Genomic DNA, 18,580 nt, shown 5'->3' with positions numbered 1-18,580 from the left:
GATTTCTATACAATCTTTCTGAAACAGATGAATGAGCCATCCTCTGCTGCCCATGAATCCTCGTGGGTCTTACTCACTTCTTCCCTATTTTCAATTCACCTGGTTTTGTTTAAAAATGTCTGTAAAAACTCTACATCATAATGCACAAAATATTAATAGTCTTGAGTCACTCTCCTCTCTTTCCATTTTGCTTCCATAGAAAAAGATTTTTAATTTTTTAAAATGATTTTGAGCAACAGTTCTCCAGGATTTCCTGGGGGGAATCAGTGTTAAACCACTTAACACTGACTGAATGGTGAATAATTCAAGCATAAAAAAGACAACCAACTCAGGGATTAACCAGGGTTTTGTATACATGCAACAGACAACAACATCCTGTGGCAAAACACATAATTTGCTCACACGTCTTTAAACAGATCTGCAGAAAACATCTAAGATAACACAGATAGACAGAAATAAAATTTTAAGTAATACTAAGTAGTAGTTCCACATCAACAAGATGACTCTCAAGAAGCTATTAGCTAAAACCTTGGCATAGCTCAGGACGGTGTGCAGTCTGTCAATCTCAGGAAACTGGACAAATGGAGGTCAAGATAAGTTGCAGGCCTACAAATTCTCTACAGCCGATGAACAGTATCTGACAATTATATTATATTAAAAAGAGGAAAAATCCAGCAAAGACCTGACGCTGGACCTGAGGGAACCATCGGGCCCTTCAGCTGATCCATCAAACGTTTGCTGAAGCCTCATAAGAAATGGTCTCAGTGGAAAAGCGGCTGTCAAGAAGTCATTCATAAGGAAAGGAAACAGGGAGGGAGGGCTGAGGCATGCCAAATTACACAAGAACTGGACTGAAAATTAATGCCAACAAGTCTTACGGAGTAATGAATATGATGAATTGTCAATATGTATAGACTTGGTCAAGAGACAGATACAATGGAATCTCTCTTACTACATTAAATAAATTACATTTTATTTATATAGCAACAGCTTTGGCCTCATGAAGACTTTATTAACAAATTTGCAATCAAAAGGTATCTTGCCAACTTCAGTATTTATATTTGATTACAAGGCCCGTGTTATCAGTGACATATGGCTAAAGCATTCTCGTAATCTGGGTATAAAAAGACAAAAACGATACTGGGATTAAAATTTATTTCAACTGTGATAGATATCACATCTACCCCCAAGCACTATTTATGGCACAACCTTACCAATGAGTACAAAACAAACCCACTACAGGACTACTGCAGCGTGACTATACTGTGGCTGCTTGCTTGAATTTACCAGTGACTGGATAAACATTTATTTTCTGATTTCTGAATTGACTTTTATCCCTAAAAGAACTGATGTCAGCACATTTGTAACCACCTGATTTGGGTTTGGTTAACTACATACATTTGAAGCTACACTGATTAATGTTAAAAAAAAACTCTTACTTCCCTTTCCAAAGTGAGACACTATCTTACAGCCAGATAGTTTTGAAATTATATATCAGTATCCAACTTTGTCAATGCTCTCGATTTTCTGTTGAGAACGGCCTTGACAGGACATGATTATAACTATACCTCGATAGGAGTAATGACCAAAACCGCAGGTAAATTTAGTAATTCATATTAGAAATATTTCATTTGAATTCCTTCATTTTATAGTAATTGGGCTGCTTTAAAACCTTAACATGACAGAAGGGGGAAATGAATTAAAATTCAAAATTATACCCACCTGGGAGCTGCCCAGTTCAAACCAGACTTCTGAACACGAACAAACAGGGATTAAGAGCCCCCCTTCAGGCCTTTCTCTTGCGTTGCTGATTACTGAGAGTTTCTCATTCACATTCACACACATCTCAGCGGTTCTCCCTTTGAGCTCAGGGATCTGAACCAGCGACCTTCCAGCCACAAGCCAAGCTCTGCAGCCTTTAGGCATCCCAGCTGCTGACACATTTGCTTTCTGCGCAGCGGCTTGTTTAGAGTGAAGCGCAGCCTTCACACTTGTTCTTAACATGGAATAATAAGAATCCTACGGGTATTAATTATAGCTCAGAGAAAGGGAAACACACACACACACACACACACACACGCTCCTCAGCATGCTGCTGTGCAAAGTAAGTAAAAATGAACATAGTGAGAGCAGGTCAGACATACACACATAAACACAGAGAAGAGTAAAAAATAACTGGCTGAACACAAACAAGACATTTTCACACTCGCACTGACGTCCTGTGAATTTACAGCGAGTGACAGGGCGCCATGTGTCCTGCTCCTGCCTGCTCTATTTCAGCAGCACCTTCACCTAAACCAAACAGTCAAATAGTGAGAAAGTATATGACCAACTATTTTCTGTTGTGTGCTCCAGGTCAGAAAGAGAAGCTTTTTTTCTCTTTAAATCCTGTCTGTACATGCAGATTTTATACACAGCATGCACACATAAAGGTCGCAAACACAAAAAAAACACACATTTTAAAACCTTAGTGTGTTTTAGGGGAACAATTTTCTGGAAAATGGCAAGTGAGAGACAATAAAATGAAAGCTGAGGTTGAGCAGTATTTCCTCATCCTTTTTCTTTCTTTCTTTTTTAAATCCGTTCAGCCCACCATTTTGCACTTGCAGCTTTTCCGCACACTCACAATCAGGTGAAAGCCACTATAAGAAGAATTTTCCATGCTATTGCAACAGATTTCAAATTATTCTCCTGCCCTAAAGTTTTGAGTTTGGCAAACAAAATGCTATTGCTGAAGACTGAATTTTTCATGTGTTACATTTTCATTCAGCTGCTTCCTTTAGGGGCTGTGTTGGCAGCAGATCATCTACCTCGCTCTCATCCTCTGTCCCACCAATCCTCTGCATCTCTTCCTTCACCGCATGAAGGTCTCTCTCTTTTCCTCCTGCCTAGAAGCTCCAGCTTCAACATCCTTTGTCCAATATATCCACTATAATAAAAGAAATCTCAACCTGAGCCGTCCCTCTCATGTACTCATTCCTGTCCATTCTGGTCACTCCCAATGAAAATCTCAACATCTTCAGCTCCGCCTCATGTCTTTTTATCAGTGACACCAACTTCAAACTACACCTCACAGCAGGTCTCACTATCATCTTGTAAACTTTCTCTTTCACTCTTGGTTCTATCCTTCTGTCAACCAGACATGCATCTCCACCAACTCCACCCTGCCTGCACTTTCTTCTTTCTTCACCTCTCTTCTGTACTGTCCCCTGCTTTGGATGATTGACCCCTTCACACATCACTTTTTAAAAATACTGTATTATTATGAAGAAAGAGATCTGCATTTCAAACATTTTCTTGCTTTGTTCCTAGATTTCCCTAGATATAGCATCAATGCAACTTTTGTAAAAGTTATTTCACATTTTTAAAATTTGTAACAAAATAAAATTCTCCGTAGAACCAAATGAATGCAAACCAGGAACTAAACTGTTGAAATATAAAACTGCCATCCTGCTTTTAATAAAAGAAACAGCACTCTTTCATTTCTAGTAGTCCCTGCTGATTCACAGTAGGGACAGTTTCAGCATTTCCTCCAAGCTCTGTCTCTTCCTTTCAAACTGCTGACTGACCCACCTGATTGATGGCGGGGACGCCCTCAGTTCCCGTGCAGGGAGCTAATGTGAGGACGGGCATCTCCTGACCCTCCACCTTGCGGGACTCCAGACAGTTCTGCCTCTGTTTGATCACTCCAGACTGTGAGTCGGAGTCGTCTGGGACCCTGATGGAGAAAACGAGACTCCTTTCAGTTAAGGTATTCATTGCATCGTACGGATGTGGAGCAACATGAAACCATAAAAACTCTACCATTAAAATACGTACTTAATCTCCAAGAACACACATATCTGAAAAAGAAGCAATAGCCTTTAGAGGAAGTTTGGCCTAAAGTTAAACTATAATAGGAATGTCATTGTGATGAGACCAGAGACTTTAATCATCTCCTGCATGGTCTCATTAGCCACATCAAGATCACACTCTTAATTTGACAGAAATTTATCAGTGTTTGGGAAAAAAAAAAAGATGCTCTACACCTTTAAAAAAATCTGCTGAAGGCTACGATTCTCTAAACTCATTACTTCAGAAAGTTTCTTCCTTGTCTTCCTCTGTGATAAACTTTCTCACTCTTTCTTGTTAAAGTCTCCACTGTGCTATAAACTCGGGCTTAAGCCCTGTAGCATTAATTCAATCTGCTATCTCTCTCTGTTTTAATAACCCGTTAAAGGTTATTCTGCGTTTTAAGGGTCAGGTCTGTCTTCCCTTGAGAGCAACCGTGTTAATTCCATTCTGGGGGATTAACACCAGCCTCCAGTGGATAAATGGGTACCGGTATTTAAGTGGGAGTGTGTGTGTGTGTGCTAAAGTGTGTGAAAGGGAGAGGAAGCATTTAAATGAAAGTGTTTATGTGTCTTAAAGGTATTTTGCATTGCTAGGTTGTGTGCTTGTAAGGAAGAGTCACTGCCAGAGCTTAGGGCACACTTAAGTGTGGCCGTTTAGTTATATTTGTGTGTGAGTGTGTGTTGTGTGCAGATAGGGGAGTCAGTCTGAGGAAGCAGATCCCATGGGAACTCAGCCAATCAGGACATGGGGAGACATTTAACCCACAGAGACAGTTAGGCGTTGAAGAGGACATGAAAATGGGCTGTATATGTGAGCAGATGTGGTTGAAAACTGCTTGAGTTGCACATTTACGCAAAGGTAAATGAGAGCGACCAGTTACAACTCATCATTTTTCACTACTGGTGTGAAAGGGCATACTTTAACCTGAACCTCTTTTCATGACCACAACCAAGTAGTTTTTAATGGAAGCGAAAGTAAGAAGTGAGGGGGAAAAAAAAAGAAGCAAAGGTCCCACATTGACGCAAACCCAGTGGGACCTTTGCTTCTTCACACCCTCAAATCAGGGTGTCATAGCTGTTAACATTGGAAATGATGCAAACTGCTTACACGTCTCTTAACCATTGCTGCTTTCCAAACATTTCAAGGTGGCGGCAGTGAATGCAAACATTAGTAAAACTTGTGATGCATTTGTGAGTTGCTAAATAAGCCATATACAAAGTGCTGATCAGACTCCATTCATGAGCAGCCATGCTATAGCTGCTGCAGCTGTGTTTTTGAGCGCAAAAAACCAAGCTGAGCTTTATCGCTAGTTATGCACCAGTGGCTCTACACTGCTACTACTACTTGTAGTATTCATATGTATGCATTTATAAACGGTGCTGCCATTGCATTAAAATCAATTAGGTAAAGTGGTTGGGGAGCAATTATTGTATTGATCTGTACAAAAACTTAAAACATATGTTCCCTCAGATGTCTCGTGACATTGAAGTTGAGACCTGCATTGATGGTTTACTGTAAAAAAAAAAAACAAAAACAAAAAACCCACACCTAACCTGATGGTTTAGACACTCTGGGTGTTTTTACTGATTTATCCATGAGATATAATCAACAGCAGTGAACATTGAAATGAAGGCTGCTTGAGTTTGACAAATCACAAATGGTCACAACGGCACTTGTGGTTGAAGCGATTTAAGTGGTTGTCCTCGAAGGGGAGATTGGCCAAGCATAAATCACTTTTTTATGAATAGAATTAGCGTTAAAGAATCCAGGACACAGATTAAAAACAGAGCATTTACAACTCCAGCAGCAGAGGCTGGCGTAGACCTGGATAATGGCTAATCTGTAAAACTTGTCTGTGACCCTGTTTTTTAAAAAAAGGAATAACTCACTCAGTTTTACAAAGCTGTTAAAAAGCTTCGCAGAGATAGAGGTATCCCCTATGGGGAGCAAAGTAAACTTTAAGTGTATACAGCAAAATGTTCTTCTTTAGAAGTTGAGGATAAACAAAAAGGTAGAAAAGCACAAAAAGAAATTATCTTATCATAACAATGAGCCAGGCAGTATTTAAGCCACTTTCGGCATTAGCTTTAAAAATTCTCTTCTCACTTTGCATACTCAGCAGGAGCTTTTCCTAGACAGATAAGTCTCCAGACACACACACAGACACACACACATACTTACTTGAGCTCTGGGTAGACATTGTCCAAGTACCACTTGAAGGATTTACAGTTGAGCTTCTTCCGAAGTTCCACTCTGCTTCGGATACTGAACACAGGCAGAAACAGACAATCAGATTGATACAGAAGCTGGCAGATGATCAGCAAACAACTTTCATTAAAATTATTTTTCTCTGCCACTATCATATGGGGAGAAAAAGCAATAAGGCAACTACACAAAATAAAACTGACACAAGTAATGACAAACTAAGAGTTCAACCATTACCAATAACGGAGGTGTGTGATATGAAAACAGGTAAAATCTTAAAGCAGAGCTGCAGCATCATCTACATGTGCAGGACTGATAATCACTGACATGTATTCACCGACAACTGTCGCCAGCGTCTATTACTGGCTGCATTTCTGATACTCATATCTTTTCTGCTATCAAAACAGATAAACCATTTATTTTAGGCTTAACCCTTATTTTTTTAAGAGTAACACACCAGGCTGAAAAGCTGAGCTGCAGTCCTCTCACTGTTTAAATTGCTGAAAGAAAACAAAAGCAACACTTTCAGAGCACATTAAATAACTAAGAGTTAAAGGAAATACCCTTTTAGTTTCTCTGATTGTATTATTCCATTGTGCAAATCAATGAACACACTATTTTATGGCCTTATTCTGTGCCCTAATTCAGTTTGATTGTGGTAGCTGCTAGGGGCAGTTAACTTGATAAAGGAAGGAGTTTATACTTCTGTGAGTTAACTTTGGTAAAATGTAACAATCTGTCCCTTTCTTTTACTTTATGCTTGAATTTTAATGGTGAACAAAGTTAGGGTACATTTCCATTAAATTACTTGTGGTAAGACAATACTACAAGTCCCCGTGCTTTGGTGCAAATAAAGAAACACCAGTCCTGTTTCAATATCTGAGGACTAAGAGGCAACGCAGATGACACACTGACATGTGAGAGTCAGATGTACTTGTGTGTTCTTACTCTCCGTAGGATTTGCCTCGTGCTGCCGGGCGAGCGGAGTAATAAAAGAGCCGGAAGTCATCCATCCACACCTCGGCTGTACGACGTGTGTTCCTGCAAACGCACAACCACACACTTACATCACACTCAGGCTAAAAATCATTAATGGTGACCATGTGCTACTCTGAATATTCCTCTTGTTGATTTATACAAGGTCACTGGACAAATTTAAACCAGACAACGAGTAAGCTAACGTCACGTTCCTGAAATTAATAATGTGCTTTCTGAAAGACATTTTGCAATTTAGTTGGAAAACAGAAATTTTTCATGTTAAAGTTTTCTTGAGCAACAAAGGTTTTTGCTTTAATCACTCAGATAAGAATGTGACCCAAGACTAATTTCAACTTTGTGTTTCCCAGCTCTGTGAAATATATTAATTGTGTATGAGAAAGAGAGCTTTGGGACTTAAAATGATGTTATGTCTCTAATTTGATCCTCAGGCTGCAGATTTTGTTTTCATAAATATAAAAACAGGAGGTGCATAATTGGCCTTTTTATTTAACACTATGCGAGACATCAAAAATCATTTTATGCATGTGTGATTATGACTGACAAAATGCATTGTGAAACCAAGAGGTAATTTATTAATCACATACAAACAGAATGAGAACAAACAGAACAGCTTCATCTCAGATACAGCAACACAACCTCTGTGCTGTAATGTAATGTAGTATTTGCATATATATGTAAGGTCAGGTCTCGCCCTCATTTGCAGTCTGAACTACTTCTGAATATGATCCAGCTGTTATTTTAACCACAGCGAACAGATGAGCGGCTGCAGGAGGAAGGAGAAATGGAAGGAAGTAAAAACAGACATCATTTACCTGCTGCCTTTAAACACACAAAGAAACAACCCACCTCTAGATGTGGTCTGGCTGATTTATTTATTTAAAATGTATTTTTTTTTTGCATTTTTAGCCTCAACAGGACAGCTCAGAGTGGACAAGAAAGCAGGTAGAGAGTAGGGGGACATAAATGCAGAAAAAGGTCTGGAGGAGACCTAAACCCTGGTTCCTGCACCACCGTTGGTATATAGATCACATACTTAACCAAGTGAGCCGGATCACCTGCTCAATCAGAACCTTAGCCAGATCAATCAGATCCCATTCTGACCTCACTGGAGTCTCTTTGCATGTTCACCTGCCCTAGCGTGCACATTTACAAACAGATCAGCCATGATATTCAAACAACTGACAGCTGCAGGGAATAATTCATGTAGACGTTATTTGGACCGCACACCTCAACACTGATTCGAGCACACTCCCTCACCACAATGAAAAAATAGGACTCTCTAACGTCACTACCCCTGCTCGTCCCCATAGGACAATTTGATCTGCTGACCTCAAAAACAACTTCCTGAATATCAGATGCTCCAGATCTCAATCCAGCTGGGCACCAGAGAAACCATGGAACCATGGAGTGTGTATAACAGATACAAGCGTATACATAACCTCTGTGAGATCTCTTTAACGCACTTTTTAAAGTCTAATTTGAAAGCCTTGAGCTGAGAATTTTGGCAAACACCATCTTGACCGCATGTTCATACATGTACAGTGGCAACTTGTTCACTGAGAAGATGCTGAACGAGTCAATAATTTACAAAATCACGATCAAAGTGTAATTAATATGACCTGAAACCTGTGACTGCATCAGAAAGAATGCAAGTTTAAGGCACTTAAACATTGGTTGTATCCACCTTTTACTGTACAGTTCAGTGGCATTCAGTGTACATACAATATAAGCTGTAACGCAGTGTGTAGAAGAGATCACAACAAAGGCTGTCATATGGCTGGCTGCGATGTTTTCTGCATTTGCATTCAAGCACATCATGTTTTCTTCTATTCAGGCAGGACTTCCACATATAGAGCCATGTTGATACCAAGTGTAAGTCATAGCTACTGCTGTATCTCATCATTTCGGTTCAACTCACTGCACTTTATTCACCCACACAGCGCTAACAGTAAACCACATTTTCACTATCTCTCATCTCCATTTACTCTATTTTTCCCTCCCTCTGTCTCTCTGTAGTAATTAGCTATTAGCTGAGTTTCTGTGAGCTGTGAACAATCTCACTGAAATGACAGAAACCCTCCATTACAGGCATTACACACACTGGCTGTGGCAGCTTAATGAAAGGGGAAGAGAGAGGGGATATGAGATGCTTGTAGGCGTATAAACATAAATATGTGTCACATGCAGGCTTACAATTAAATCCTCTCACTGTGCACACGCAAGCAGGCAAACACGAGGTCACAGCAGCAGACCTCAGCGAGGGAGGAAACAGCATAAACTTTGTAATCGAATTATTAAGCAGCCCCTTTTTATTTAGCATATTCATAATCCAGACTGCCAGCACTGAAGCCTCGAGCTAATTAACCAGCAGAGCAACACGAGAGCAGACAACAGCAGCTTTGTTTGGGAGGACGGCGTTGATCACAAACATCAGGCCATCGTGATACAAATAAAAGTCATCTTCTTCTGCGCAGAACAGATGTTGCCTCGGTAACGGCCAACAGGGAGCAAAATGAGCAACTAAACAGCCCAACTGAAAAAAAAGTATCAGTGTTGGCATGGATTAGCTGCTTGACACAAAACAATAAATTTATATGAGCCATTTGGCCGAGGCTTCGCTCCAAAGTGCCATTTAGCAGTGGGAGCGCTCATTTTGGGAACAGAACCCTTCATTCTGGCATCTTTAGTGCCTTGCTCTGTCCATTAAGCCACAAAGGGGACCTCAACTCCCAACGCTGGCAGTGCTAGCGCCTTGCTTGCATGCTGAGGTTTATGAATTAGTGAACTGTTAAAGGAAAAAAAATCACCTGACAAATCATCAATATATTCGTGAGTTAATTTGTGAAAAAAAAGCACCGCAGTTTGGGTTTCGATAACCTCTCACTGGTCTTCTACTTTCATTTGTCATTTTAAGCGTTTCCCAGAATGACTTTTAATACATGCTTCAACATAATATTGGATATTCACTAGCAAAGGGCCCAATTAAACTAATGGGTTTTAATATTAAATGAAGAAATTGAGTTTCTCTCTTGTGGCAACTTTTTAATGTAAATTTTTAGCTCATGTTCCCTAATAGGCATTGAAGAGTCTAAAGCATAAGATGAAAAGCAAAATACGGGACACGGGAGGCAAAGTAAAAGTCCAAAAGGGAAGAATTTGAAGGCTCGGGTCATACACAAGGGGTCAATAAACATGGCAAACAATCCAGAAGAGCATAAAAGCATAAAAGTAGCCAGTAGTCATACCCAAGGAAATCCTTTTATAAGCACAAGGAAAATATTCAAATAAATAGAAAAAAAGGAAACTAGCTTGACTACTCTGACTAATGAGAGGAAAACAAGAAACTTCTTATACTGTAAGCGTGTCTGCATGTGTGTGGTAGGAAATTGAAGGGAAGAACAAAGGAAGGAAGTAAAACTAATGGGAGTACAAAATAATTGAGTAAATCACTTGACACAAACATGATCAAAATCCCAAACCGTGCCATTATTAGGAACACACCTTGCAGTCATGTTTACTTTGTTCTTGACCCTGTAATCTAAATGGAGTTGTTATTGTAGCCATGATTGATCTATTTATACAAGACCAATTCGGAAGCATTCTGAGCACATTAGTCCTGTTAATGGATTATTGGGCTGCCTGAAAGCATCTTTCTGTTCAAACTCTTTGACAGGGGCAGAATAAGAATACAGCTTATGCTAATAGGATAATATTGTGCTCGCAGCTCAAAGGCTCCCAGGCAGCTGTAAATCCACTTTAACAATGATGGGTGCATCATTTGGAGGCTGCAACACACACACAGCTCCGAATGGCAATGCTGCATGTCTGTTTCCTCTGCATGCCACAGCAATTCAGTCACACAAAAGTGATCTCGTATTATTAGTTAGGCAGGAAGGTTAGCGCATGCTCGAGGATTATATAAATTTACAAAAAAGTCAGATATGTTATTAATTCAGTACCAAAGTTCGTTAACAAACAGTATTTAGGCTAGAAGGTCAGCACCACGGAGATAGCAGAAACTAGACAGACACGATATTCCTCACATAATTAATTTACCTCCAGCATATTAAATTAAAGATGTTGAGTGACTGAGCAAACACAGAAGGTAGGACATGCATAATGTTAATAACAGCTGCAATGGTATAATATAAATCAAAGATTCTGTGGGAATATGAGTTTGCACATATCCTCAAAGGGGATCCGTTATTCTTGATATTTATGCAGCTGCATTTTAGAAAGTGAAGACAAAAAAAGTGAAGAAAAGAGCCAAATATGAGCCAAGTATGAATGAGACCACTGATGGAAGAAAGTAAACTTCTTAGCTGTGAGATTTAATAGCAAAGCTGAGGCTGAATTCTTGTCATTCCTATGACCAGCTAGTCTTTAGACCCAGTATATGCAGGTCTGAAGACCACTTTTTCTGGACTTTGGGTTAGAGCTGATTCTATTTTGGTAAACGTTTTATTTTTGCGTTTTATGTTTTCCTTGGATGCAATCAAAGCCTGCTCAAATGTGATTGGTCCAGTTGAGTACAAGCAGAAACCCTCTGCTTCTTCTTGTCCCGAGCCTACAGATACACTTGGAAGGGTTTATTTATTGAAAATATATTTTCACTGAATTTTTCCAGGAGAGAGTTCAAAAGCATTGGAGTGTGGACACAGACGGCTGCGTGTTAACACTGTGATCTTCTAAATGTCAGGAACAGAGCAGATTCCTTCGGTCCAAATGGTCATTATAGTGATTCACTGTCGACTCATGACACTGAGTCAATAATGAGTGAGCAGACGGGAAAAAAAATACATTTGTTTGCTGCAAGAAGTGTAGCACTTTAAAAAATTGTGATACTTATAACTTTGTTCAATCTAACATTGAATTTCTCAAATATTTCTTATACATGGCAAAAAAAAAAAGAAAAAAAAAAGAAACATAAGCCATTATAGAGCAGTTTCATCTGCTTTAGTACAAATGAAAGTGACAAAGAAAGGCATCAACACAGCAGCAACAGGAGCCACCTCTTGGTATCTCCTCCATGCTCTTGAGTCTGTTCCCAGAGATTAAACAAACCTTACAATATTGTGGAGGAGCTGGGCTACATGTGCAGCCTAAATTTGCTGCAGGTATCGTCTCATACTATCAGCAGTGACAAGGAAACGAGCAAAAAGAAAAAGTAGAAAAAACTCAGTCAGGAGGAATAAGAAGAGGGTCTGTTGCCACCTCTCCAACACCTCTGTTGTCCCTCTGAATTGCACCGAAACAGGTGAAGTGAATTCACAAAGGTTCATGCTCAAGTATTACTGATTTTTTTGTTAAACCGTGATAAAAATAGTTCTATAAATTATCCTTCAGACACTTACTTGATGTATGTGTTGGCGTTGCCTTCAGGAAACACATATGGGTGTTTCTTCCTGAAGACGTGACCCACTCTGCTGCAGGGCAGGATCTCCAGACTGCCGCCACACTGCCAAACCCGGAATGAGATCTCTGCACACAACACAAACAGACATAAGAAAGACTTTTAAATTCCCTGATATTGATATATGAAGCGATTATTAAAGTTTCACTAAAGCTGTATAAAATGTCAATCATATATATTTAATCTCTGTAATATTCTGGATATTTATAATTGAGCTATTTGTTATATTTTGTAACTCTGCAATATATTGTATTATTTACTTTAGTTCAGTCTGTTACTGTTCCTGTTGTACTGAAAAATGTAAATAAAATCACTGATAATTTTGGTTTGGTTTTCATGCAGCTGTGACAAACTGTAAACTTAAACAATCTGAGCTGATCACTGGGAGCAGCTTTGATTATTTTGTATTAATGGCATAAAGTTGATGATGAGAGTTCTTATAGTCAAATACAGAAACGTCTCAAAATAAAATAATGACGAAGAGTAAATCTGTCTGTAAGACTTTAATGAAACTGAAGGCTTAATATCTAATAAAAAGCCTTACAGCAAAATTTGATTGCAAAGTCAAAAATAATTAAATTCAGGTAGAGACATTTCGTATATGAAGACGCGGGATGTTTTTGTTTAAAGATATTCAGGCATCCAGCTCAATTAACTGCCATGAATGGTAAAATTATACTTATTCAAATATTTCTCTGTATTTTCACTAATGCTCAACTGTAATAAGAGGGATCAGAAAAAAAGTATTTATGACTTGGCTGAAGTAGCTTTATTCAGTGATGTAAGTTTTATTTTTCTTGTTTTTTTAAAGCTAAAGTTGTGTGTGTGTGTGTGTGTGTGTGTGTGTGTGTGGGGGGGGGGGGGGGGGGTCTCTTTTATCCTAAACAAAATGACAATTGACCCAAGAATGCTCATCCCTTACACAAAGCCAAGAATAGAGTTATCTGTTCTGTGTATCTTTATCAGTGTCACTATGTAATTTTTCAAAAATGTTTTATTTCTTCTGCGAAGCACTTTGTGATGTTCTGCTCTTGAAAGGCACCCTAAATAAATGTCGCCTTTCATCCTAAGCTTTGTTTTTTACAAAGCACCTGTCACACAGCCCAAAGTGCTTCAAATGGCATGGCTGAAGCAGTAAATAATAAATGTTGCACTTCAAAATCCCCTTTTCAGTCTATCCTTCACGTGCTCTATCAGAGGCCTGGGAGCTTGAGGGTCCAACACAGTACCGTTGCTGTTCCTAGGACTGCGCTCTTCTGGACAGAGATCTCAAATGTTGTTCCTGGAATCTGCTGGAGCCACTCGCCTAGCTTGGGGGTCACTGTACTGAGCGCCCTGATTACCACTAGAACCACTGTTACCTTCACCCTCCACATCTTGTCAAATTCTTCTCTCAACTCTTGGTACTTCTCCAGCTTCTCATGTTCCTTCTTCCTGATCTTGCTGTCATTCAGTATAGCTACATCTATCACTACGGCCATCTCCCTCTGTTTATCCACCTCTAATATGTCTGGTTGGTTAGCCATCACCAGTTTGTCTGTATGTATCTGGAAGTCCCACAGGAACTTAGATCCGTCATTCTCAACTACCCTAGGTGTCCCATTTTGACCTCAGGACTTGTTCCTGTTGGTCACTTGATTATGGTGTTCGATGTATGCCCTGCCTGCTAGCATCTTGCACCCTACTGTTATGTGCTGGATTTTCTCAAGGGCAACTGTACACAGCCTGCACCTGGGGTCTTGCCTGGTGTGATAGACCCCTGCCTCTATGGATCTTGTACTTGGAGCTTGCTTCTGTGCTGCCATGATTAGTGCCGCTTTCCTGCCTTTCAGTCCAGCTTTGTCCAGCCACTGGTAGGATTTCTGATTGTCAGACAGTTCTTCTATCTGCTGGTGGTATCTGCAAGGACCTGTCCTTACATGTCCTTATTGCACCTCTTTTTTCTTGGATTTTTGCTGCCTGAAGTATTAACTAAGCATGCTGTCAGTGAAGGCCATCTTCCTGATGTGCTCATGGGTGTGGATGTTCAAGCTAGTCCTCAGCCTCTTTCATTGCACTTAGTGTACAGTCTCAGGGTGCTAGGCTTGGGGTGAAACCCTCCATTCATGGTCAGGAGCTTCCTTGTCTTGATGTCTGTGGCTTCTATCTCCTCCTTTGGGCACCTTATTATCCCAGCAGGGTACCTGATCACTGGCAGGGAGTAGGTTTTGATAACCCGGATATTGTTCTTAACATTTAGCTGACTCTTCAGGACTTGCCTCACTCTCTGCAAGTACTTGGTGGTTCTAGCTTTCCTAGCAGCCTGTTAGTGGTTCCCATTTCCCTGTGGGATTCCAAGATACTTGTAGCATGATCCCATAAGTTCTTTCTTCCTTCCCCCTGGTTAACGAGGAGGTGGCTAACGATTGCTCCATTCTGTAGTCGGTATCCATAGCCAGTCTTGTCAGTGATCTCACTGAGGGGGTTCAGGCCTATACAGAACAGCAGTGGGGACAGACTACCTCCTTGGTAGATCGTGCACTTGATGGTGACTTGTGCTATGGGCTTGAAGTTGGCCTCTAGTGTTGTACGTCACATCCCAATGGAGTTCCTGATAAAGGTTCTTAGGGTCCTGTTGATCTTGTTTATTTCTAGGCATTCCAGGATCCAGGTGCAGGGCACTGGAGTCATAGACCTTCTTGTAGTCAATCCAGGTAGGGCACAGGTTGGTCAGTCTGGACTTGCAATCTCAGAGGTACTGTCCATAGTACTCCGTTCACATTATCTAGCAGATCCTCAGATGGTACTTCACTTAGTCTTAGTAACCAGCTACGGAGGATCCAGGTTTCAAGCTTTGCCATGATACCCTCTCTCAGGACAGTTCCTCAAGCACTCAACAATCCTCCTTCCATTGCACTTGGGGCTTGGTACCCAATCTCGGGTGGAGGTGATGATATCGCCCCCATGAGCCGTCATCCTGGCTCCCCCTTGCCGTAGCATTAGTGTTGTACCTTGTCAAACTCTAGACATGAGAATATTTCCTTCTACTGAATGTTGGAACACTGAGCTACTAGTGGTTTGACTGTCAATCTGGATGCTGGGTATCGAAGATTCCATAGATCCCTCATCCTATTCATCCTATTCATGTAACCCCTTCCACTTCCACTTTGTGGGGCGATCGTGGCTCAAGAGTTGGGAGTTCGCCTTGTAATCGGAAGGTTGCCGGTTCGAGCCCCGGCTTGGACAGTCTCGGTCGTTGTGTCCTTGGGCAAGACACTTCACCCGTTGCCTACTGGTGGTGGTCAGAGGGCCTGGTGGCGCCAGTGTCCGGCAGCCTCGCCTCTGTCAGTGCGCCCCAGGGTGGCTGTGGCTACAATGTAGCTTGCCATCACCAGTGTGTGAATGTGTGCGTGAATGGGTGGATGACTGGATATGTAAAGCGCTTTGGGGTCCATAGGGACTAGTAAAGCGCTATATAAATACAGGCCATTTACCATTTACCATTTTCAAGCAACTTAAAGAAGTCCAGACGCTTTTCTTTGTAAGCTCATTTGACTACAATGACCTGGATGACTGAGAACCTTCACAGACATGGGGTTCATTTTAAATGTCTAGAACAAGCTTCACTAAAGTAAGAGGTGGTGTTAGGGATGAAACCAGTTTTAACATACTTTTGGGAGGCAAACATCAAGTGTGTCAGGTTAACTGGTTAAATTTACCTCCATTCTGTCTCTCACGCTTATTTATTTGAAGTGTTGTCCTTTTTTTCTATTTTGTATCTTTTCTATTCGGCACATCACAGCTAAGTGGGACAACCCTCCCTAAATATTTGATGACACACTGATGGACTCTGATTTGTTTGTTTGAGTTATGTGTGTTAGAATGTGTGTGCGGATGCATTCATATGACCTGCTTACACTGTGCTCATTCTCTGATGTGAGCACTGCAACACAGATGAAAGACAAAACTAACTTCACTTCATTTCACATCATTCCTCGTGTGTGTGTTAATTCTCAGAGTTTCTATCTGTCCACAGAGAAAAAAAGAAACAAGCGTTCCCCCAAAGAAAGAGAAGCTGAAAATTTCACAAAGTTTTTGCAGTAACAGGGGGGGAGAGAGGGAGAGTGAGAGCATGGAAGAGAGAGGAAGTGAAAATTAGAGCATGGACTGGTTTGATGAGGGAGAGGAGGGATGGAGGCAAAGATGAAACACGAGAGAGTACAAAGGAGAACAAGAGAAGTCAGCAAGATGCTGAGATACTGACACAGAGCCTGTGAGACTGACAGAAACATGACAGAGAGCAAATGAGTGTGTGTGTGTGTGTGTGTGTGTGTGTGCGTGTTTGTGTGTGCGTGTTTGTGTGCGCACGTTTCTCAAAGGGAGATGAAAAACAGGCTAACCATCTTTCAGTGATCAGAGAAAAGGCAGCAGTATAACAATCACCAAACTGAATTCAACACCATAGACACCCACAGACAGACACAAACACACACACACACACACACACACACACACACACACACACACACACACACACACACACGCACAGTTCAGATGACTGGAGGCAGGTAGCAGCAGGAGCGCCAGATGCTGCTGCTGGATGGATGTCAGAAGGTAAAGACTTTTTTTTTGTTGAATGAAAACTTCACCTTTGTTTCTGGCAGTTATCTCACTAATTTAATCATCCCTCTGTCTTTGCAATCGGCTCAGCTGTCTGTGATCACACAGTCAACACCAGGGAAACTGTTCAAGTCATGCATCTGATGCAGTGCTAGGTGTATGCTAAAACTACAAGCTGTTATCTCCTCACTTTCCCCCCTCTGTCACTCCACTATTACAAATCTGAATTCAAATCTGATTTAAATTACTGAGCAGTCGCCTTTAAAGTTGTCTCCTTCGGGCACAGCTGTCCTCCTACTTTTAGATCACTATCTCAAATTCTGTATGCGTCAATGATGCTCACTGGATACCCACTATTGTGTCGAAAGGCCAAACCTTCAACTTGAATTTAATTCTGTGGAAAAGGACAAGGTTACAGAGAGCATCTGGTCGAGCTCGTGGTAAGTGAAGGTTGTGCTGTGTGCTAGGGTACAGTAGCACATGCACAGTTCAGCTGGTTTGCAATAGATGTTATCTTTCAGACACCACTGGACATGATGGTATAATTCTGCCATGACAGTGTGACTCTGGGCAACAATGTCTTTGTGTGTTGTGAAAGTCAAAACAAAATGGCAAGTATGCTCGTGTTACAGTTTTTTACAGCCGCTAGGACACATTTCTCAATACTTAGGTCACGTTTGCAAAACTCCTCACACAGTGAGCACAACAGAAGTCTATGTGGGCTAAACTGAGGACCAGTTATCATTGCTTTGGCACAAAATGCATTCAATGACTACATCTCTCAAATTTCATGAATTATCTTCTCACTCAGACACAACAACTGCCAAAAATCTTTGTACGTACAGGACATTTTGCATGTGCTTACATACTGTTGTCAAAACTGTTAAACTTATGGCCAAAACAATAACACAATGCAAAACTTGAAAAGACAGCAAAATTCAACAGCAATATTTTATTGAAACATATTTTAAATCTAAAAATGCAGTTTAACCAGCCACAGCTGATTCTCATTGTAGATGAACATCTGCACAGGTGTTACTCCTTCAATTGTTCAACTCCTTCAATTCTGGCAGCCAGAAGATTCTTTCCTAGGTGTATTGGCCTAGATGACATAAGATGTGATGTGGATGAGAACCTGTGGCCAAATGGAGAAGACCGAGTAGATTAGCATTACTATTGTATGTGTATCAGTGGATGGTGTGTATACAAATTCTTGTATTTTGGGATTACTTAGTGCAAAAAAATAGAAATACATAAACAAATATTAACGAATTCTGCATGATGTCTGATTCATTCCAGTAACATATATTGAAATTATAAACAGAGATGTGTCCTTGTTTTACACAAGAAAACACTGTGTAATGCTACATGTTGTTAGTGTTTTTCAGGTCATTGTTTTGTGGGTGACAAAGTGTGTTTGTCGGCTGTCAACCTTTGCTAGTGTTCTGGAAGAATGAGTTTATTTGAGACCTGAATGAAGTGTTTTGGTAGTTGTAGTGCATTTTGAATGTGAAATGAACTGCTTTGCCA

The 18,580-nt window shown here is 40.6% G+C and overlaps 1 protein-coding gene across 1 annotated transcript in view; it reads right to left on the bottom strand.

The window, feature by feature from the left end:
• The window catches only part of galnt14 (UDP-N-acetyl-alpha-D-galactosamine:polypeptide N-acetylgalactosaminyltransferase 14 (GalNAc-T14)), a 233,650-nt gene that overhangs the window by 20,445 nt on the left and 194,625 nt on the right, over nt 1-18,580 (bottom strand). Inside the window, exons 10-13 of the mRNA XM_085248120.1 lie at nt 12,393-12,519; nt 6,988-7,080; nt 6,016-6,099; nt 3,574-3,718 (exon numbers count right to left, since the gene is read on the bottom strand). Of these exons, the coding sequence (XP_085104246.1) occupies nt 3,574-3,718; nt 6,016-6,099; nt 6,988-7,080; nt 12,393-12,519 (449 nt within the window). The remainder of the gene's footprint in view (nt 1-3,573; nt 3,719-6,015; nt 6,100-6,987; nt 7,081-12,392; nt 12,520-18,580) is intronic.

The sequence above is a fragment of the Mchenga conophoros genome, linkage group LG15 (genome assembly GCF_057382185.1).
Source record: "Mchenga conophoros isolate Kocher_MC1m ecotype Shallow Benthic linkage group LG15, M_conophoros_male_GT1.1, whole genome shotgun sequence".
In the NCBI taxonomy this organism is placed as follows: Eukaryota; Metazoa; Chordata; class Actinopteri; order Cichliformes; family Cichlidae; genus Mchenga; species Mchenga conophoros.
This window is presented reverse-complemented; position numbering and strand designations above follow the sequence as displayed.